This window comes from Lepidochelys olivacea (genome assembly GCF_965140295.1).
Source record: "Lepidochelys olivacea isolate rLepOli2 genome assembly, chromosome: 4".
NCBI lineage: Eukaryota > Metazoa > Chordata > Testudines > Cheloniidae > Lepidochelys > Lepidochelys olivacea.
This window is the reverse complement of record NC_140414.1, coordinates 60,915,266-60,938,912: the sequence shown is the minus strand read 5'-3', so window position 1 is coordinate 60,938,912 and position 23,647 is coordinate 60,915,266. Positions and strand designations below refer to the sequence as shown.

General features: G+C 39.6%; 1 protein-coding gene across 2 annotated transcripts in view; it reads left to right on the top strand.

The window, feature by feature from the left end:
• The window catches only part of OTUD4 (OTU deubiquitinase 4), a 46,578-nt gene that overhangs the window by 6,328 nt on the left and 16,603 nt on the right, over positions 1-23,647 (top strand). For both annotated transcript variants that reach the window (XM_084626696.1, XM_084626695.1), the window contains 10 exons: positions 8,140-8,186; positions 11,118-11,190; positions 11,835-11,916; positions 12,809-12,944; positions 14,487-14,544; positions 14,929-15,043; positions 15,322-15,386; positions 17,310-17,410; positions 20,645-20,769; positions 20,861-21,029. In XM_084626696.1, the coding sequence (XP_084482822.1) occupies positions 8,140-8,186; positions 11,118-11,190; positions 11,835-11,916; positions 12,809-12,944; positions 14,487-14,544; positions 14,929-15,043; positions 15,322-15,386; positions 17,310-17,410; positions 20,645-20,769; positions 20,861-21,029 (971 nt within the window). The remainder of the gene's footprint in view (positions 1-8,139; positions 8,187-11,117; positions 11,191-11,834; positions 11,917-12,808; positions 12,945-14,486; positions 14,545-14,928; positions 15,044-15,321; positions 15,387-17,309; positions 17,411-20,644; positions 20,770-20,860; positions 21,030-23,647) is intronic.

The window sequence follows — 23,647 nt, the reverse complement described above, 5'->3', positions numbered from 1 at the left end:
TATCTAAGGTGCTAACAAAGGTGAGGAGATTTGGCTTTTGAAAATATGATGTTTAACTCTCCAGAGTATAGGAAAAACAAAATAAAAAGAAAGTGATGCAGTAACTAGAATTAACTAACATTACTAGATCTAGCTAATAAAATATTTTTTTAAGAGCGAGACATTTTTAATAACGTGTACATGCACCCATTCTCAGAGGTCCTACCATGACCTTTCTGCCATTCCAAAAAGGTCATGAGACTATATGGCCACCCAAGTGAACTTTTGTTCTCCGCTTCTACAAATGATCTGCAAAGGAAAAATAATGGATTTGTGTCTTTTACTTCTTTATGGCCTTATCTGCGTAGGGGTGTCTAGTCACTGGTGAAACTATAGTGATGTAGCTGCATAGCACAAACTCCTAGTCTAGATACTGTGCACTGATGTAATCCATGACTTTCTCCCATAAACTAATTTAAATTGTGGTTTACAGCAGGGAAGCATGTTTACAGTAGAGGTTGCATTGATGCAGCTACATTAGTGGCAAAACCCCTTGGCATAGACATGCCCTATCATGTGTACAAAAATCAGGAAAGCTCTACCTGTATAATGTAAAATGGGCTGTTTTGCTTTTTATTTTTAAAGAAGCCAAAGAGGACACACGGGGTGTTACTTTTACTCCTCTCTTAACTACATTTCAGAAAATAGGCAACTAGAAATTCACCTTTCAGCTCTGTGCTAAATTAATTTCAGTTGATTTAGTTTAGTATGAAATTAACAAACTTTTAAAAAAAAACCCTGAAGAATAAAAACTAAAGGTCCAGTCACATCTTAAATAAGAGTTGTTGGACAATGCATTAGGGTGGTAATGAATACAGCAACTTTCACTTCTTAGGGCTTGTTTACAGTAGGAGTTTATTATGCCTTGTTAGTTTGTGTACATTAAAAAGACGTGTATCCACACAACACAACTCTGAAAGCATACTAACCAGTTAGTTAATACGTATTCTTTAATGCACTTTGAAAATGTATTAAGTTAATTGCATATTGAGTTAGAGGTTTGAATCTGGCTATGTTAGTATTGACCATAGCTCTTTATCATCTGTCAGCTGTTTGATCTTTGAGAAGCAAGGTGTTAGCCTCATTCTAGATACTAGTGGATAGGTGTGCACATAAAAATAACACCACCAGAACCCTGATGTTGTTTTTTGTTGGCAATCTCTGCAGAACTACATGGTTATCTCTGAAGTGGTCCCTCCAGTTAAGCATTAAGGCACTCCACCAGTCATTGTGAAGAAGCTTGTGTTTGTTTTCTGTGTCTGTCTTGGAATTTGATTAAACAGAAGACTTGAATTCCAGGATACTCATTCCAGTACCTTTTTGTACCTACATTAAGGAACAGAATTTAAAATGTAGAATTTGAGTGCCAGGTTGCTTTGATATTACTTCTCTAAAGGAGAATCTTGACAACCCGTTCAGATTTGTTGAAGGAACAATCGAGAATGGATTAAAGAGAGCCATTAGAATTAATTTGGACTTTCAAAAAGTCTTTGATAAAGTTCTCACTGGAAAATATTAGTGTCAGAATTGCTTCTCTGCTTTACGCTTGCACTGGGTGGGGAATTGCAGAAGTTGGTAACTTACTGAAGTCCATATGTGCCCCCTCTCTGTCCTGTTTGTGGCAGGGAAGTAATGGCTGCACAGAATCTACTGTCCCTCTTGCACATGGACCCAAGGTCCAGGGATGCTGTATAGGGGATTGTAGATGGAGAGTATGATTTAATCCTCTTTATAGCCTGTGTGGCTGTGGTAAGATCACTCACAAGCTGCAGTTACACTAGATAGGAACAAATTTTACAAGGCATGTCAACTATTGTACTTCAGGACAGTGGGCCCCTAAATGCCTGATCCAGCACTCCCTGAAGTCCATGTTAGTCTTTTCATTGATTTTTAATGGGACGTGGATTGTGTCCTAACTGCCTGGAGTTTGGAAGACTCTTCCCTCCCTATATAGGCAGCAATATTGTGTAATTGTCTAGTATGGGTGATTTATACTTACAAACAAGGTACCAGACTGGATGGGCATGTGGTTTATAGGTGGAGAGTACGAGTTAATTCTTTTACATCCCATGTGGCTACGGTAAGATTGCCCACAATCTGCTGTCACACTACAGAGGAACAAATTTAATAAAGGGATGTTATGTGAATTCCTATTACATTATGCTTTATAAAGCATAATCATATGATATTGAGTTTAGAACATCTATTAAAAAAAAAAAAAGGCATAGCGGGGAAAAAAATGAACACTGATAGAAATGTTTTTCTTATCTTCAGGGTAATAACCATTTACTTTTTTCTTGCTGATTAACTTAAGGGGCAGGGAGGGAAGACAGCAGATTCTTATCTCACTATGATACTTATAGGTGAATGTAGGCAGCAACAGCAAGTGGGCAATAACTGGCTGATATAGACAATAAGTTGTCTGTCCTGTCTGGTTATGAAACAAAAGATCTTTCAGGGTAAAAGGCAAGATTTTTGCACTGCCTAGGCCGTAGTATCTTAGTTCCCCAATGTATTTAGAAATAGAAATAATAGTATGACACCTCTCAGAATGGGTGCTTATTTAGGCCTGTTTCTCTTTATTTAATTTAAGACCTGCAAGGACAGTTTTAAAGGTATTGGGTAAAATTTTCAAAAGCACCTAATAGACTTAGGAGTGGTGACTTTTAGTGGGAGGTAGGCTTCAAAGAGTATGTCTACACTACGGAATAAGGTCGAATTTATAGAAGTCGGTTTTTTAAAAATCGGTTTTGTATATTCGAGTGTGTGTGTCCCCACAGAAAATGCTCTAAGTGCATTAATTCGGCGGAGTGCTTCCACAGTACCGAGGCTAGAGTCGACTTCCGGAGCGTTGCACTGTGGATAGCTATCCCACAGTTCCCGCAGTCTCCGCTGCCCATTGGAATTCTGGGTTGAGATCCCAATGCCTGATGGGGCTAAAACATTGTCGCGGGTGGTTCTGGGTACATATTGTCAGGCCCCCCCTTCCCTCCCTCCCTCCGTGAAAGCAAGGGCAGACAACCATTTCGCGCCTTTTTTCCTGAGTTACCTGTGCAGACGCCATACCATGGCAAGCATGGAGCCCGCTCAGGTAACCGTCACCATATGTCTCCTGGGTGCTGGCAGACGCGGTACGGCATTGCTACACAGTAGCAGCAACCCATTGCCTTGTGGCAGCAGATGGTACAGTATGACTGGTAGCCGTCCTCGTCACGTCCGAGGTGCACCTGGCCACGTCGGCTGGGAGCGTCTGGGCAGACATGTGCGCAGGGACTAAATTTGGAGTGACTTGACCAGGTCATTCTCTTTAGTCCTGCAGTCAGTCCTATTGAACCGTCTTATGGTGAGCAGGCAGGCGATAAGGATTGCTAGCAGTCCTATTGCATCATCTTCTGCCGGGCAGGCAAGAGATGAAGATGGCTAGCAGTTGTACTGCACCATCTTCTGCTGAGCAGCCATGAGATGTGGATGGCATGCAGTCCTTCTGCACCGTCTGCTGCCAGCCAAAGATCTAAAAGATAGATGGAGTGGATCAAAACAAGAAATAGACCAGATTTGTTTTGTACTCATTTGCCTCCTCCCCCGTCTAGGGGACTCGTTCTTCTAGGTCACACTGCAGTCACTCACAGAGAAGGTGCAGCGAGGTAAATCTAGCCAAGTATCAATCAGAGGCCAGACTAACCTCCTTGGTGCACCTAAGTTATTGTTCTTATTGGAACATTTCTTATTGGAACCCTCCGTGAAGTCCTGCCTGAAATACTCCTTGATGTAAAGCCACCCCCTTTGTTGATTTTAGCTCCCTGAAGCCAACCCTGTAAGCTGTGTCGCCAGTTGCCCCTCCCTCCGTCAGAGCAATGGCAGACAGTCGTTCCGCGCCTTTTTTCTGTGCGGACGCCATACCAAGGCAAGCATGGAGGCCGCTCAGATCACTTTGGCAATTAGGAGCACATTAAACACCACACGCATTATCCAGCAGTATATGCAGCACCAGAACCTGGCAAAGCGATACCGGGCGAGGAGGCGACGTCAGCACGGTCACGTGAGTGATCAGGACATGGACACAGATTTCTCTGAAAGCATGGGACCTGCCAATGCATGCATCATGGTGCTAATGGGGCAGGTTCATGCTGTGAAACGCCGATTCTGGGCTCGGGGAAACAAGCACAGACTGGTGGGACCGCATAGTGTTGCAGGTCTGGGACGATTCCCAGTGGCTGCGAAACTTTTGCATGCATAAGGGCACTTTCATGGAACTTTGTGACTTGCTTTCCCCTGCCCTGAAGCGCATGAATAACAAGATGAGAGCAGCCCTCACAGTTGAGAAGCGAGTGGCGATAGCCCTGTGGAAGCTTGCAACGCCAGAGAGCTACCAGTCAGTTGGGAATCAATTTGGAGTGGGCAAATCTACTGTTGGGGCTGCTGTGATGCAAGTAGCCCACGCAATCAAAGATCTGCTGATATCAAGAGTAGTGACCCTGGGAAATGTGCAGGTCATAGTGGATGGTTTTGCTGCAATGGGATTCCCTAACTGTGGTGGGGCCATAGACGGAACCCATATCCCTATCTTGGCACCGGAGCACCAAGCCGCCGAGTACGTAAACCGCAAGGGGTACTTTTCAGTAGTGCTGCAAGCTCTGGTGGATCACAAGGGACGTTTCACCAACATCAACGTGGGATGGCCGGGAAAGGTACATGACGCTCGCATCTTCAGGAACTCTGGTCTGTTTCAAAAGCTGCAGGAAGAGACTTTATTCCCAGACCAGAAAATAACTGTTGGGGATGTTGAAATGCCTATAATTATCCTTGGGGACCCAGCCTACCCCTTAATGCCATGGCTCATGAAGCCGTACACAGGCAGCCTGGACAGTAGTCAGGAGCTGTTCAACTACAGGCTGAGCAAGTGTAGAATGGTGGTAGAATGGTGCATTTGGACGTTTAAAAGTGCGCTGGCGCAGTTTACTGACTCGGTTAGACCTCAGCGAAACCAATATTCCCACTGTTATTACTGCTTGCTGTGCGCTCTACAATATCTGTGAGAGTAAGGGGGAGACGTTTATGGCGGGGTGGGAGGTTGAGGCAAATCGCCTGGCTGCTGGTTACGCTCAGCCAGACACCAGGGCGGTTAGAAGAGCACAGGAGGGCGCGGTACGCATCAGAGAAGCTTTGAAAACCAGTTTTATGACTGGCCAGGCTACGGTGTGAAAGTTCTGTTTGTTTCTCCTTGATGAAAACCCCCCCACCCCTTGGTTCACTCTACTTCCCTTTAAGCTAACTAGCCTCCCCTCCTCCCTTTGATCACCGCTTGCAGAGGCAATAAAGTCATTGTTGCTTCACATTCATGCATTCTTTATTCATTCGTCACACAAATAGGGGGATGACTACCAAGGTAGCCCAAGAGGGGTGGTGGAGGAGGGAAGGAAAATGCCACAGAGCACTTTAAAAGTTTACAACTTTAAAATTATTGAATGCCAGCCTTTTTTTTTTTTTTTTGGGCAATCCTCTGTGGCGGAGTGGCTGGTTGGCCGGTGGCGCGCCCCCCCCCCCCACCGCGTTCTTGGGCGTCTGGGTGTGGAGGCTATGGAACTTGGGGAGGAGGGCGGTTGGTTACACAGGGGCTGTAGTGGCAGTCTGTGCTCCAGCTGCCTTTGCTGCAGCTCAACCATACACTGGAGCATACTGGTTTGGTCCTCCAGCAGTCTCCGCATTGAATCCTGCCTCCTCTCATCACACTGCCACCACATTTAAGCTTCAGCCCTGTCTTCAGCCCGCTACCTCTCCTTCCGGTCATTTTGTGCTTTCCTGCACTCTGACATTATTTGCCTCCACGCATTTGTCTGTGCTCTGTCAGTGTGGGAGGACAGCATGAGCTCGGAGAACATTTCATCTCGAGTGCATTTTTTTTTCTTTCTAATCTTCACTAGCCTCTGGGAAGGAGAAGATCCTGTGATCATTGAAACACATGCAGCTGGTGGAGAGGAAAAAAAAAGGGGACAGCGGTATTTAAAAAGACACATTTTATAAAACAGTGGCTACAGTCTTTCAGGGTAAACCTTGCTGTTAACATTACATACATAGCACATGTGCTTTCGTTACAAGGTCACATTTTGCCTCCCCCCTCACCGCGTGGCTACCCCCTCAACCCTCCCCCCTCCCTGTGGCTAACAGCAGGGAACATTTCTGTTTAGCCACAGGCAAACAGCCCAGCAGGAACAGGCTCCTCTGAGTGTCCCCTGAAGAAAAGCACTCTATTTCAACCAGGTGACCATGAATGATATCTCACTCTCCTGAGGATAACACAGAGAGATAAAGAACGGATGTTGTTTGAATGCCAGCAAACATACACTGCGATGCTTTGTTGTACAGTGATTCCCGAGTAAGTGTTACTGGCCTGGAGTGGTAAAGTGTCCTACCATGAAGGACACAATAAGGCTGCCCTCCCCAGAAACCTTTTGCAAAGGCTTTGGGAGTACATCCAGGAGAGCCGCGAATGCCAGGACAAAGTAATCCTTTCACATGCTTGCTTTTAAACCATGTATAGTATTTTAAAAGGTACACTCACCGGAGATCCCTTCTCTGCCTGCTGGGTCCAGGAGGCAGCCTTGGGTGGGTTCGGGGGGTACTGGCTCCAGGTCCAGGGTGAGAAACAGTTCCTGGCTGTCAGGAAAACCGGTTTCTCCGCTTGCTTGCTGTGAGCTATCTACAACCTCATCATCATCTTCTTGTCCCCAAAACCTGCTTCAGTGTTGCCTCCATCTCCATTGAAGGAGTCAGACAACACGGTTGGGGTAGTGGTGGCTGAACCCCCCTAAAATGGCATGCAGCTCATCATAGAAGCGGCATGTTTGGGGCTCTGACCCGGAGCGGCCGTTCGCCTCTCTGGTTTTCTGGTAGGCTTGCCTCAGCTCCTTCAGTTTCACGCGGCACTGCTTCGGGTCCCTGTTATGGCCTCTGTCCTTCATGCCCTGGGAGATTTTGACAAAGGTTTTGGCATTTCAAAAACTGGAATGGAGTTCTGATAGCACGGATTCCTCTCCCCATACAGCAATCAGATCCCGTACCTCCTGTTCGGTCCATGCTGGAGCTCTTTTGCGATTCTGGGACTCCATCATGGTCCCCTCTGCTGATGAGCTCTGCATGGTCACCTGCAGCTTGCCACGCTGGCCAAACAGGAAATGAGATTCAAAAGTTCGCGGTTCTTTTCCTGTCTACCTGGCCAGTGCATCTGAGTTGAGAGTGCTGTCCAGAGCGGTCACAATGGAGCATTCTGGGATAACTCCCGGAGGCCAATACCATCGAATTGTGTCCACAGTACCCCAAATTCGAGCCGGCAAGGCCGATTTAAGCACTAATCCACTAGTCGGGTGGAGTAAGGAAATCGATTTTAAGAGCCCTTTAAGTCAAAATAAAGGGCTTCATCGTGTGGACGGGTGCAGGTTTACGTCAATTTAACGCTGCTAAATTCGACCTAAAGTCCTAGTGTAGACCAGGGCAAAGTCAGTTTTCAAAATTTTACCCATTGGTTGCCTAGGTTGACTTACGTACCTTTACAACTTTATTTTCGTTACGTTTTGATCCCAGATTACATTTTCTTATGCATGATGATCTTTCATTCTCTAAATCTGTGAAGAGAACAACTATGAAAAACCGTTTCTGTACAGGTTTCAGAGTAACAGCCGTGTTAGTCTGTATTCGCAAAAAGAAAAGGAGTACTTGTGGCACCTTAGAGACTAACCAATTTATTTGAGCATAAGCTTTCGTGAGCTACAGCTCACTAGACGATGAAGTGAGCTGTAGCTCACGAAAGCTTATGCTCAAATAAATTGGTTAGTCTCTAAGGTGCCACAAGTACTCCTTTTCTTTTTGCGTTTCTATACATTATTCCAAGTTACAAAATCTATGACTTTGATGTTCCATATTCCAAAATGAGCGTGACCACACAAAGTAAAACCTTTGGCTGAAATCCAGGCTTAGAATGTTGTGTATTATCTCATGGAAGTGATTTTTTTGCCTTTTTTTTTTTGTTTGTTTTGGTTTATCCAAATGTGCAATAAAACTTTAGTTTATTTGAAAGAATTGCTTTGTTTTTCTTTTTCCATATAGGAGTGGGTTGGACAAGTGGAAATAAGTGCCCTTTCTCTTATGTACAAGTAAGCAAAATTTGAATACTATTTAATGTTGTATAATGGGAAAAATGCAACCTATTTCAATTAATCAGGTGTATATATGAAGTATTTGGCTAATTAAACATTGTTTGAAAAATTTGGTCTTTAAATAATGGATCATTCATGTTGAAAAACCAAACAATGTCAATGAAATATTACTTTCAAAGTACTAGGTGAGCTTTAGGTGCATGAAGTTGCATGTTACTTTGTATGAGGTTCTATGCGGTTTGCATTTTAGGCAGCCAGTGAGACTCAGTTTTAGAGCCATGAACTCTGGACAGATGAAAGATGATAGAACTGCTGGTGAGGACATATTTAATCTCTAAGGACAGGCTGCTGGTGGTCTTGTTGCTTCATTACTTTTTGCTGGATAGTTATGGGCCAGATTTATCCCTAGTGTAGACAGGCGCAACTCCATTGAAGACCGTCATTTCACTTGCTTGCACCAGTACTGAATCTGGATTTATGTCTCTAGACAGAACCACTTACCTGACCTCATAACTGGAGGGGGAAGTCTGGTGGTGAAATAAAAATAGATAAATTGCTCTGAAGGCAGGATATATTTGCATCCAGGACCCCAAGTGTTAAACACCAAGACAGACACACACCAGGGAACCTCTTCTTCTCATTAGCAAGTGGTGGGAGGAGTGTGGTGCTGGTATTTCCCTGCAGAGTGAAATGCAAGAATCTTTACAGTTTCCACGGTATGCATCCGATGAAGTGAGCTGTAGCTCACGAAAGCTCATGCTCAAATAAATTGGTTAGTCTCTAAGGTGCCACAAGTACTCCTTTTCTTTTTGCAAGAATCTTTTCAGCTTCACACCGCTACTGGGAAAGCGGGGGCAGCAGCAGAGGCACTGGCATGTTTAGAGGGGAAACCACCACCTCCTCTTTCTGGAGGAGGTGGGAGGAAAAATCGTGTTTCCCTTCCCCCTTTCTGAGAAAAGAAAGGGAAGCAAGAGGAGGTATACATTTACAGGCATAGGGAGGGATGACAGGCTACTCTTGCCAGACACTAGTCAAGAAAAAAAATGGAAGATCAGACCAGTTTCTGCTCCATCCCAATCGTTGTTACTGGCCTTTTGTTGGCTGATGTCTGGTAATTTTTTCTAGATCTCCTGAAAAAAGATGGCTTCTTTGAAAGACGGAAGAACTTAATGATCAAGGAGATTTAGAATACATTTTTCCTTTCCAAACTATTGCTTCTTGATTTGTTTTTAGAATATTTTTCTCTCTCTAAAAATTTACCTATGAACACACTAATTAATCTTGCAGAGTTTTAGTGTTTCTGATTAGATTAGGAGACTAAGAAATTGGAAAAAACAATAGTGATTACTGAACAAAGAATTAAAATAGTGGGAATTTTATCCAAAGGATAAATACAAAAGATAATGATGGAGATTGATAGATATTCTCTTTCACTCACACTCTTGTGGAACAGAAAAGGCAAATAAGATAGCATGTGGGTTTTAACTGTGAATTTTCCAGTTCTTGTTAGTTTGTATCACTTTTGACATTTTATGTGCTACTTTTTATGGTAATAAAAGAAAAAACTTCTCTTTAAATGCAAATTTGGAATAATATAGTTTAGTTAAGTTATAATATGGAATAGGCTCTTTGTGTGTTTGTGTTGAATCCTTCTAAGTGTGATATGGAAGAGTTATTTCCACTTGAAAAGCCATCACTGCATTTGTGCAACATCTACTTGGCAACACATACCTTTGTACAAGGTGAATCTCAGTGTTGGATTGACAGTTTTGGAGATGGAAATCCTCTAACTGCACAACAGTTCAGTGTGGCAGGGATAGTACAAACTTCCTCATGTTGCCTCACCAATGTTCTTCAACTCTGTTATAGGAATAAGAAACCAGTCTCCATGCCTGTTAATATATTATTAATATTTATATGCAAAGCAACAAATGAGTTTCAGTTGGTTACCATATTACATTAGCCATTTGACAAGAAATGAAACAAAATTAGGAGGCCTGTATACACTGTTTTTTACTTCTTGATTATAGTACATTAACCATTCTAAACTAGTGGAGTGAGAAGTTCTATGAGAATTTTGAATAGTTACTTGGGGGAGAAACATCCTGACTTAAACTAAACTACCTTCTGCATTTGTCCAGATTGTTAATGCTTTGGTATTTATAACTCTCAATTTTATGGTCTGATGTTTCCAAGTTTAACTTTTACTGGTTTCATACAGTGAGATTCTACGTTAACTGAGTATAATGGATTTATATATCATGTTATTGTTTAGAGGAATAGTATTGTATTCATCTGCAAGGTTCACTTGTACTTTGGGCTGGTCGAAATTCTCTGAATCTGTTTTTGGGCAGAAAATTGAGGGTTGTGGGTTTTTTTTTTTTTTCTTTAGTGCCTAGTTTCCATGGTGTGTGTGGGTTTGTTTTTAATCAGAAAACTGACATATTTTGACTTAGAAATACTACTGTGGTACTGCATGGAAGTCAGAGTTCAGTTGCCTCATGACCCCATTGTCCTCTATGGACTGGGTTTCCCCAAGACATACTGTGGCCTAGGATTCCCATGATGCACTGCTTTCCCTCTCCAGGCGGGTGAAGGACCATAGTGCACCATAAGAGATGTAGTCCAATCAGAGAGCTTAGCCTATAGAGGAAAATAAGACGAGGCAACCAAACTATAGCTCCCGTGAGGTACTGCACCAGGAGTTCCAAAATATTTTGGTATTTGAATTTCTGCTGAGAAAATCAAAATTTTCTGTGGCAAATAACCAACCCCCCCCCCCCCCCTGCTTATACTAATGTTACTCACTATTCTTGATTGGGGTTTTTTTGGTTTTTTTTTAAGCAGTCTTATCCTTAGATAGTCCTTGAATTTTCGCTTGGATTCTCACTCTGAATATATTTTCACTTGAATTCTTGTTTTTTCTAGGAAGGATTTTATAATATATCAGGAACCAAATGCTTCTCCTTCACGTGTAACTGAAAATGGCTTTCCTGACAAGGTAAAACAAAACCATCCAAAAATATTTTTATGACTAATGTAAGATGCAATTATCAAATAACATGTTCTTAAAGTAAATAGGTAATCACAAGTCTCATTACTCAATACACAAGTAATGTATATTTTTAATAGCCTAGGACTTGTGACATTCTCAAACTGTAACAACAGTCTTCTCTAATGAAATATGAAACAACAGTAAAATTCTCAAAACAGTGTGGCCCCTAGTTTTGGACATTTAATGGAACAATAGAATGAAATCATAACTTATGTCTACAGAAATAACTCAAATTGTAATATGTTTGATAGCTATTTGGTTAGGTATTAATATGTAGTTGGCTTATTTAAAAAGGGGTCTTAAATTCCTTAGTATTGTACATGTTTATAATATCAAATTATCTGCTACAAATCAAACCTCTTACATACATTTTTCTGTATTACTAGAATTTTTCTATTTGACTAGATCCAATGAATATCCACAGAAAATTATAGTATATTTTTTTCTCTCTAGTAATTATGAAGTCCTGAAAATTTTTCAGCACAGTATGTGGGCACATAGCATCTTTTTTTAATGCAGTTCTGTGATCACTTTATAAAATGAACATGAAAAATCACTTGTTTAAATATCCTTTCTTTCCTCTTCTCTAGATACTATTGTGTTTTTCAAATGGAAATCACTATGATATTGTTTATCCTATAGAGTATACAGAAAGAGCTGCTTTGTGCCAATGTAAGTACTATTTTGGTAGGTAAGCTTTGCAGTAAACTATATGGTTTCACCAAAGGCTCCAAAAAGTGATTGCCATTTGTTTAGAGCTATTAATAAATCTTCATGTAGAGCTCTTTTCCTTTGCTTAAAGTATAGTTGTACCTAAACCTACCATTGTAGTGATGTGGTTTTCAACTCGTGTAGAACTACAGTCAACAAAGGCTGCATGATCCTGACCAGAGATTTGGATTATGATCTTGTTATCTTTTGAGACATGATGAAATTGATTGCGTATAGTAAAGGAAAGAGAGAGATCAGTATTTATCATTTGTAAGGCTAAATGCAAAAGAAATAGAAAAGGATAGCCTAGGTTAGTTCCTCTTTATTGGGCCTGGATACTCTATCATTGAGACTTCAACCTCCTAATTCATAGTGAATTGCATTATCACTTGGCCACAATGCCAGTTTTATATCTGTACTCTAAACAATAAGAGAAAATTTGTCAATGTTAATCTTCGAGTCCTTGCATGTCTGAATTTCCACTGAAGTCAGGTGTGTTAATGAGCAGCCCAAAGGCCTCTGTCAGGTATTAGGGCCCACTGTGCCAGGTACTCTACAGACATAGGCCTTCATTCTTCAGTAGGGCACAGTGTGCATGCCCATCCAATTGCACGACCCCAAAGAGCTGAGGGCTTAGTTTTTAGTAGTGCTGAGCATCCACAGTTGAAATCAATGGGAACTTCAGGGGCTCTGCACTTGTAAAAATCTGGTGCTTATAATCTGTAAACTGTTATTCCATTTCTTCTTCACCTAACATTTCAAAAAGTTTTCTTGACACTATTTAAAATAACCTCTCAAATGTTGAGTAAAATCTCATTTACAGTCATTAAATCCTAACTGATTTCTCCCCCAGCTCTTCTTTATGAATTGTTGTATGAAAAAGTGTTTTGTACTGATGTGAATAAAATCCTAGTGGAACTTGGTGTGACAGAAGAAAATAATGGTAGCAGTGAAGTGTCTGATTCAGATTCAGAAGACGACAACTGCAAGTAAGGGATATTTTAAAATTAATTATTCAGTTATGGTTGAACAATTCACAGTGATTAGATATTCAGTAGAGCTCCTGGCAGGAAGCAAAATGCTATGTGTCATTCTTTTACTTTCAAGAGGGAGGAAAAAGGTCAAGTGTGAATTGTAATGCTCATGAAAGTATGAAATTTGTACTGTTCACTAGATCTTATATAGGATTTTGTGGTGCCTTCTGCAATCAGAGGGGTGGTTTTGCCTGCATTCCAGGTTTGGCTCACCTGTAGTAGAGGAAGTTCTATCACTGCTGCATGCCCCCTCTTCCTGTCAAACCACAGAAGCAGCTCTGTGGGGAATTTGGCAGTGTTCCAGCTCCATATGGGAGGGAGGGAATGTAATGAGGTATGAGGGTTGTCTGTGTAGGATTCTCCTCCTGCTGAAAACCATTGGAGGAAACCACTTCAGAAAGAAGGTCAAATTCTGATCTTGTTTAAATGTGTGTAAATAGTGAGTAACTCCATAGACTACAGAGGAATTATTCCAGATTTACACTCGTGTAACTGAGAGCAGAATTTAGACAAGAATCTGCTTCAACTTGTGATGCTTCCTTCTCTGTGGAATGCCCACTGGGAGGGGTCCCAGGGCAACTGGGGGAGCCCTTGGCAGCATGGCTTTTGCAATGTATCAGTATTTGAATCCTTATGAGCATATGATGCTAAATAATGTATTTTTGTAACTGAGGGCATATAGTCATTTGAGACTAGACTGAGACCACCAAACTCTTCTTTCTTTTTTACTTTATCCAGATTTCCAATGAGAGAAAGCTAGTGCTTGTAACCTTACTCCTGTCTCAACACGAATTACATACAATTTGCTGCTTTCATTAAGCAGTATTTTAAAATTATTTTTTCTTGTTTTTAGGGAAAAGTTGAGTTTAGTGTGTGTGTTCTTAATTATTTATCTGGAGGGAGTTTTATTTTATTTTATTTTTTTTTTTGAGGAAGAGTGAATCTAATTTTCATAGAAATTAAAATTTTTGCCATAGCTGCTATTATGTAATGAAGAAAGCAGTAAACTGTTCAAATGCAGTTCTTAGAAACAAATGATGCTTTTTTCCCTCTGTTCATGGGAAGCAAATTTTCTAATAGCAACAGGTGTAGAAGATGGGGGGAAAATGAGAAAGTAAATATGAGTTGCTTAAATCGCCTCATTTGTTTCTTCAGATGAGTTGGGTTGTTTTCTCTCAGGCCTGTTTGCTAAAGTCTTAACTAAAGGACTTACATTTCCTGTTTCAAACTTTTACTGGGTGAGTTGCTAATCTGATTTAGAACTGTACAGTCTATACTGAATTTTATTTGTGAATGTAATGAGAGTAGCTTTTATTTTGGGGAACTTCATAATTATGCCTCTAAGAGCAATATATTCACCATTGCATATAGTGTGAAATTTTTTAACTTCATTATGAAGGTTATGGGTAATTCTTGTGTACAATATGGAAGGTATTTCTGACCAGTTTGTGAATCCTAATTTTAACGGTGTCATTTAAAGCATCTTCTTTTTTACAGAAGTAAAACTGCTGCAGTTAATGATATGAATGGATTAAAGTCTTTTTCTGGCAACAAGGTATTTTTACATTAACACTTCTTTCCCTCTTAGTTGTACTTGGCTGTATTTTACAAAGGTTACTGTTTCTCGAGTAACTTGAGTTTCTTCATTTTTAAATATGGTACATTAGGAGAATTATATAGTTGTTAAAATTATATTCAAATTTGCATTTGAAATCTCAGGGGTTAGGGGCTATCCTTACTGTTGCTTAGTGTCTAGTTTTGTTGCTGTATGTTAAAAGGAAATTCCCTTGAATTAAACTTCCATAGCTGTTAATGCTTTTATGAGCACCTAACTGCTTTACATTCCAGTTTGAAGCTTATGTGAGTGATATGATACTAAATGAGCTGCTATAAATCTCTATGTATTTGATCACTTGCTATTTTGTTCTGTTTTGTACAGCACCTTAGGAACAATGGAAATCCTATCTCATTTTTGCCTAGAAAAGTTCTTAAATCACTCAATCCGTCATTTTACAGAAATGTTGAATATGAAGTTTGGCTACAGTCAAAAGAGGGTAAGTTAGTATTTAAGGCCCCATTGAGAGCCCCTCTCTGTCAAGCTGATCTATAAGGGTGGGCCCTGTGGAGTCCCAAAAATGCTATGAGCAGGTGCAGGGATCTGCCCACATGTGTCAGCTTGCAAATTCAGGGCCTAAATAGTTATTTCAGTCCCAAGATACTAATGGGACAAAAATTTAATTAGATTGTTCTTTGTTGCAGTGCCTAAACTATATTTTTATAACAGGAAGAAAATTACTGTAATCTGACTGCTATATACTGATGTTGTTTACAGATCAGCAAAAACGGGATTTTTCCATTGCTGCTGGCATGCAATATTCAATTGGAGATAAATGTAAAGTAAGTAATTGGTTGAAATAGTAACTTCTATGCCTTGTGGCCTGGAGACCAATTTTTTCCTTGGCTTTTGGTTTAACTGCATTGTTAATATTTTCTATTTAAAATTTTTTGCTTACGTTTAAATGAGTATGCTCATTTATTATGTGAATACCCTGAGTTGGAAACTCTGCCAATAAAGATGCAGTAGGATGTGCTTGGGAAGTATAAAGCGTGATAAAATTTGTTGTGCAAAAGGCCTCAGTCCTGCGGACACTCATGTGCTTAACTTCCCAAGTTACATTCAGTAGGACAGTTGATGTGCTTAAACTGAATCACAAGCATAAGTGTTTGCAGTATCAGGGCCTGAGTCCTCATCCAAAAACTAACATTTGTGCCTGTCTCACAAACTTTTGCACCCAGTCTTAATTTTATGATGTGTTTTAGGCCATTTATTGTAGAATAAAATGGTTTATTAAAAAAAAAATCAGTTTCTAACTAGGAGTAAAGTAGTACTGTTTTGGGCAAGAACGCTGGGGATATCCACAGTGAAACAAGAAGACACTGAAGCGGAGTTAAAAAGATGGAGATTTTGCTATAAGCAGTGTTCCTAAGCATGCCCTGTGGATTCTGTTGCAAGTAATGGAAAGCTTGTTTATCTTCTTATATTCTGTACTAATAATGCCTACCTTAATGGTTGTAATATCCAGGCATCACATTATTGGAAAGGGGAAAAGTGACAGCCATTCTTCCGAATTTCTTGATGAGAAAAAACAGTGATTGGATGCTTAAAAACAATAAATCTTGACATAAAACAAAGTGGGAAAAATTGTAATACTTAACTGTATTTTCATTATGCATCCAGCATTCTATTGTATTATTGTAATGCCTACGGGACCATTTGGGATTCAGGGCCCCATTGTGATAGGCACTGCACATGCACATGCGTGCACAGTCTCCATGCTCCTGGGATTTCACAATCTCTGTATATGACAGCATAATGATAGCTGCATTTAAACAACAAACCCTAACAAACAAGTGGGCTGGGGAGAACAGGATAAGGATAAACAGTGAAACATACGTGATTAGTGTGGTGTGAGAAGCCTCAGCACCTAAAATGCCTATAAATGTTTTATTGTTTCTTAACCTTAGGAATGTAAACATTTTGTTTGCAGAAACCAGAGTTAATCATTATCATGACTTATATTTCATTTTGTGTAAAAAAAAAAAAAAAAAAAAAAAAAAAAAAAAAATGTTTTTATTTAAAAAAGAAAAACACTGACAAAATGATTGTTTCAGGAGGGAAACTTTTGAAAGGACTGGTATTAGTGTCTCTAGTGTTCCCCGTGAGACTACATTAATAAAGTCCCATCTGTGTCAAAAAATGTTTTCTGCTGGAATTTTAACCAAGCTGAGCATTAGGACTCTTTCCAAACAGTATGTTGCTATTCTCTTCTCTAATGTGTCACTTTAAGTTTCAGAGTAGCAGCCGTGTTAGTCTGTATTCGCAAAAAGAAAAGGAGGACTTGTGGCACCTTAGAGACTAACCAATTTATTTGAGCATGAGCTGTAGCTCACGGAAGCTTATGCTCAAATAAATTGGTTAGTCTCTAAGGTGCCACAAGTCCTCCTTTTCTTTTTGCTTTTAAGTGTTCTGTGTTGGTTTGAAAGCTGTGATTTCTCCAACACTTCATAGAGTTGGGGACACTTTTTTTTTTTTTTTTTTTTTTTTTGTATAAGGTCATTCAAATAAGTAGTATGGGTTAAAGTTTACCTTTTATTATTTTGACCACCATCACTGAAGCAACATTTCTTGATGTCTCCCAGGACTTCTGTTATTGCCAAGGGAGCAGTTGCTGACATTGCTGGGTGTTCAAGGGTTAAATCTTCCCTTTGTGTTCTTTATGTAATACTCACAACATCTTTTTCCTTATAATTTTTCCACAGGTGCGCTTAGACCACAATGGGAAATTTTATAATGCCCATATCCAAGAGGTTTGCTCTGAGAATGGGCCAGTTATTGTTTTTGTAGAAGAGCTTGGAGAAAAGTAAGTAAACTTTTCATATATAAATTTGTCATATAGAACTTTATTAATGCAGCTTCCCCCTTCTTAGTGTTTTGACACGATCTGCGTGATCATTTTGACATAGCACTACTTCGGATAAAGGGCTGGGTGCATTTCAACAGCAGCTGAAACTGTCTGAACAACAGTTACGTTACTATTATAAAAGGGTGAACTTACTCCCCAACCCTATCTACACACAGCATAAAAATATCTTGTAGCTGTGTACCTGTATAAATTATGGTGTATATATTAGGGCTGTCAAACAATTAAAAGTATCATGTGATTAAAAAAATTAATTGCGATTAAACAATAATAGAATACCATTTTCTACATTTTCAAATATATTGATTTCAATTAGAACCCAGAATACAAAGTGTACAGTGCTTATTGTATTGGGTTGTAATAAAAAATAAATATAAAAGTACTGTAGTGCAATCTTTTTATAATGAAAGTTGAACTTACAAATGTAGAATTATGTACAAAAAATAACTGCATTCATAAACAAAACAATGTAAAACTTTAGAACCTACAAGTCTACTCAGTCCCACTTCAGCCAATCACTCAAACAAGTTTGGTTACAATTTGCAGGAGAAAGTGCTGTCCACGTCTTGTTTACAATGTCATCTGAAAGTGAGAACAGCCTTTCACATGGCACTGTTGTAGCCGGCATCGCAAGATATTTATGTGCCAGAGGCGCTAAAGATTCATATGTCCCTTCATGCTTCAACCACCATTCCAGAAGACGTGTCCATGCTGATGATGGGTTCTGATTGATGATAATCCAAAGCAGAGCAGGCTAATACATGTTCATTTTCATTATCTGAGTCAGATGCCACCAGCGGAAGGTAGATTTTCTTTTTTGGTGGTTTGGGTTCTGTAGTTTTCGCATCAGAGTGTTGCTCTTTTAAGACTTTTGAAAGCATGCTCCACACCTTGTCCTTTTCAGATTTTGGAAGGCACTTCAGATTCTTAAACCTTGGGTCAAGTGCTGTAGCTGTCCTTAGAAATCTCACATTGGTGCCTTCTTTGCATTTTGTCAAATCTGAAGTGAAAGTGTTCTTAAAAACGAACAACATGTGCTGGGTCATCATCTGAGGCTATATCTTGAAATACATGGCAGAATGTGGGTAAAACAGAACAGGAGACATATAGAAGTACCTTCGAGAAGTTCAGTCACAAATGTAATTAATGCTTTTTTTTTAACGAGCATCATCAGCATGGAAGCATGTCCTCTGAAATGGTGGCCGAAGCATGAAGGGGCGTATGAATCTGGCACGTAAATACCTTACAACGGCGGCTACAAAAGTGCCATGCGAACACCTGTTCTCACTTTTCAGGTGACATTGTAAATAAGAAGTAGTCGCCAGTATCTCCCATAAAAGTAAACAAACTTGTTTGTCTGAGTGATTGGCTGAAATAGGACTAAGTGGACTTGTAGGCTCTAAAGTTTTACATTGTTTTGTTTTTTGAGCGCAGTTATGTAACAAAAAAACCCCTACATTTGTAAGTTACACTTTCACAATAAAGAGATTGCACCACAGTACTTGTATGAGGTGAATTGAAAAATATTTCTTATCATTTTTACAGTGCAAATATTTGTAATAAAAAATAATAATATAAAGTGAGCACTATACACTTTGTATTCTATGTTGTAATAGAAATCAATTATTTGAAAATGTAGAAAAACCTCCAAAAATATTTAATACATTTCAATTGGTATTTTGTTGTTTAACAGTGCAATTAATCACTATTAATTTTTTTGAGTTAATCGCATGACTTAACTGTGATTCATCGACAGCCGTAGTATAATTATTCTTTAATAAACTCAAATTAGAGCATTTTCTGTACAGACTCCCAACCTAGACAGCATGATATTGTCCCACCAGAGAATTACTGGTACTGCTTCTATAATTGGATGCTAGAACTGAGGCTAACTTTTTATGTTAAAAGTGTTGTGAAAGGGAATAGTAGACTCATGTAATAGATAATTAACTCTTTAGTCTGCCTGATTTCGTACAGAAAGAGATGTGTGTTGATTGAATTAATAGTCATGTCTTTATCCCCAGATAGCATGACAACATAATGGCTCAGTTATCTGAGCCATCTCCCTTAAGTTCTATTGCAGGTGCTGTAACTTCTTCCTCAGGCTCTCTCACAAAATAACTCCTGATCACATGATAAGGGCTGAGGATAATTGCTGAGGGAAATCTCCCCAATGCTAAGGTTTGAGGAGAGGAATCCAGACAGGGAACACTTTCTCTTTCATAGCATTGGGAAGGAAGGAGTAAGACACTTGGCAATTGTGATGTCATCTTGCAAGGTTGTATTTTATTTTGCAAATTTCCTCGAGTTTTATATTAGAACTACCTTAAATAGGTGCATGGAGTAACAGTCAGTTACAGTTCAAGTTAAACCATTAACTCATCCACTCCCCACCCACCAAACTGAATATCTTCATTTCAGATAATTCAAATGCCACTTTCGGTTCATGCTACCTGCCTAGATAAAAGCAAGCAATACTCACTAATTTAAAGTTAGTTTATATCCCTGTCTATATCCCTAAATCTGTAATGTTCCTGGGGAATTTATCTGCCCAGTTTGCTGCTCTTTGACATTCTGAAAGATTAAGATGGAAAAGCCCTGTAGTTCCCACATCAGGGATATATGTATGTGTTTGTCCACAAAGCTTTAGAAAGTGCTGATAAATTGTCTGTCTTGACTTGATATTTTCTGTAGTTAGTGAAGGGAGGAAAGGTAGACATTAATAGAATGTTCTTACTACCCTTCTGCCTTGTCTTTTGTGTCAGGATGTTAAAGTATCTATTTAATATGTAAAAACAGATAACTATTCTCCCTCCCTTCTCTATCTAATGAAACTTGTGTTTGGGTTATTTTCATTAGTATCTTTATGAGTTAAAATTGTGTGTGTTCTGTACAAATTGTTGAAAACTGTTTCAGTTTGGAATCCTATTTCTGTTTGAGAACTCAAAACCATAATACTTTTAAACGTGTGTGTGTGTGTGTGTGTGTGTGTGTAATTTTTTACTGTCCTGGTTAAGCCTCATGCAACAGGTAAAACACAAGAGCAAAGGAAACTTGAATGTAATTCTCTCAGAAACGGAAGAGAGGCTTCTGTCATAGTAAACATCTGGTGTTAATTATACAACCCCAGTCCAGTCTACAGACCTTTTTATCTTTTCTCCCTCTGTTATGCAGGCATTCTGTTTCACTGAAAAGCCTTAAACCACTTCCACAGGCATCTCCTATGGAGGGCTGGAATACTGTGTCAGGGAAGAAGATAAAAAAGTTCTCTACAGCCTGTGGGCAAAATGTTCAGCCTGGTAGGATTCTTCCCTCTTCTAATTGTAGAAACTTTGTCTCTAGTAATTGTGAGAAAAATCTTATGAAATGGTTTTTGCATCTATGTCACAGAAGCAGACTGCAGAGGGCCAAAGAATCAAAGCAAGCCAATAAAAACCCAGTCAGTGCTACCTCCTCGACAACAGTATGCTGTGGGAACCAGACAGCATCAGTTCTCACAGTCTCAGCAGACATCTACTGAGCACAAAACTCCAGGCAGGAATCCCTCCCAGTCTGTAAGGTAAAATGAGAAATAAGATCTTCATTATCTTGGACCTTGGCCATTTACAGCTCAAAGGCTTTTGTTTCTTGTGCATCCCAGCTGATGATAAATACCAAATGTGACAGATATGGCAATATCCTTGAAAGACCTTATTGCATTAAGTTTATGTATTATTGTGGGCCGGGATTGTATGCAATCTCTTTAGACGGGAGATGTGAGACCTGGGAGTTCAACAGACTATATTGAAATTGTGCCAGGCAAGTATGGACTTTTGGGACAATAAGTGTTAAGTGGATTTTCTGGGGAATCCCTAAGGAGGGGTTAATGCAAATTCCCCAACTCTGGTTATGCAAAAATGTAGCCTTTTGAGGTTATTTCCTGAGGAGAGGGTCATTATCTGCTGATTACCTGTTAGAGAAGGCCAAGATCAAAGGCCTGAGCTGCATAAGGAAATGGCTGATCTGCCCATTGTGGGGTCTGTTTCTGGATCTAAAATAGATGGACTTGTAATCAAGGGGAAAATCCAGTTGTGGGTTTTGAAGGACTAAAATCAACCAGATCCCTGTGTTGGAGCTGGGTGTGATGTCTGGTAAGCTTTTTAGCATGTGTGCAGGTTCTTTTATTGTTTTCTCTGTAATGCTTTAACTCCAGAATAAATTTGCTTAGGAGAAGCAGTGTGGTAACTTAAAACTGCAGGCAATATACTGATCATAGCCCTCATAGAGAAAGCGGAGCACTGGTACTGTCTTTTTTTTAAAGGCTGTCTGGCTTGCTGGGTATATCACAGTGTAGGGCAGGGAGCTGTGCAGCCTTAAAATCCCTGGTCAAAGGGAAATGAGATGTGTCTCCACCTTATAGAGGGGATGGCTGGGAGCTGGAAGCCTGAAGTGGCTGCCCTTGGTGGACTATGGGCGGGGGAGGGAATATAGTGTGTCAATTTCAGAACCCATTGCATGAAACTTGTGTTTAATTAAGGCAAAGAATTCGAGAGGATGCTAGTGTTTTGTTGTTTGTTTTTTTTGCTGGCACTTTTATTATTATTTTATTAATAGTTTATGGTAGTGTGTAAGGGCCAACCAAGAATGGGGTCCCATTGTGCTAGGTGCTGTACAAACACACAGCAGTGGACTGTTCCTGCCCCAAAGAGCTTACAATATAAATAGACAAGACTGACACCAGGTAGGGGAAGATACAACACACAATGTGATGGCAGCAAAAGTAATTTTAGTGCCATGATTTTATTTATTTATTTTATGGCTGAAGGCTGTCTTGAGAGAGCCATTTAAGTTTCCAACATAGCCATTAGGGAAAAGAAGAAATAGAACTTTTTCAAAAGAAAATCCTTAAGTATAAAGTTAATCTCCATCGTAGAGGTCAGGATTTGTATGTGGATAGGAACAGATACGAATACTGGCAGTTACTTTAGAAACAGTAGTAAAATAATTAATGTCATTACATAAGTTGTTTTCAGTTCCCTTTTATATTGTTTGCTGTCCTGGTCTTTTGATTTTGCTATAGTGTGGAGGAGCACATGTACTATCCCCAGATCTGCTTTTGTTTTTGACAGCACATGTCCAAAATCACACTATAGCTATAGATCTAGGTACTTGGCAGATGATTTCTCTTGGGTTATGACGACTCTCTTTTTTTCAGATGTTATCCAGGGACGAGACACACACAGATTTTATTTTGTAATTAAATAGCAGTTTCACTTGGTGAATTCAAAGTGCAAAGGATTAAATAATCTTTAGAAAATTTTCTACATTTGTCTATATTGTTTCCGACTAGTACCCTATTACCGAGAAGTAAAAATAAGCTTGTAACTGTCAAACTGTACATGTGTATACTTAAGCAAGGATGCATATAAACGTTAACATATTGAAAGAATTAATAGGAAATGTAGCATTGTTTCCTGAAGTTTGTTTGTTTTTTTTTTCTGTTGTGACATTGATTCAGATCTTAATTTGACAGTGTTGTCAAACAGCAAAATACAGAATCTTTTTAGAAGCACTTCTAACTTTTGGTTTTGTACACTATTACTCATCTTTATTAGACTGTGATATTGAAATAAAATTTAAAATACTGAATTAGGTTACGAAATCTTGCTCTAAAACGAATCTTGTGTACAGGTTCATTACAGGACTTTGACATGGTGAAATGTTTGCTTCATTACATTTTTATGTAGTAGGCTGGAAAAGAAGGTTTCTGTATCTTTTATATAGTGAAGAAAAGTACATCACACTAATAAATAGCATTTCCGGTGCTGCCTTTAATCTTAAAGGATAGTGTATGCCTCCACCCTTCTTAAGGGATGTGAAACTAGCATTTCAGCTGCAGTGGACACTCACCAGCAGGCCAGCTCTGAACCATTCTTCTACAGCAGAGTTTCTGCTCACCTTTTTTTTTCTCACTTGGATATAGTGGGTAGCTTTTAGTCTCAGATGTGGCCCAGAATCCTTTGTTTTTTTCTCTCTTGGTACCCCCTTTGGAGCACAACTGCAGCCAGAGCAAAGCACTCGGATGAATATTTGGGAATTTATAGGTACCTCTTGCATATGATTGAGCAGAAACAGACATGTTTTTTCAAGGGGAAATGAGTTTGGGGATGAAAGGAGTTATTCAGGCAGTGGAGGGGC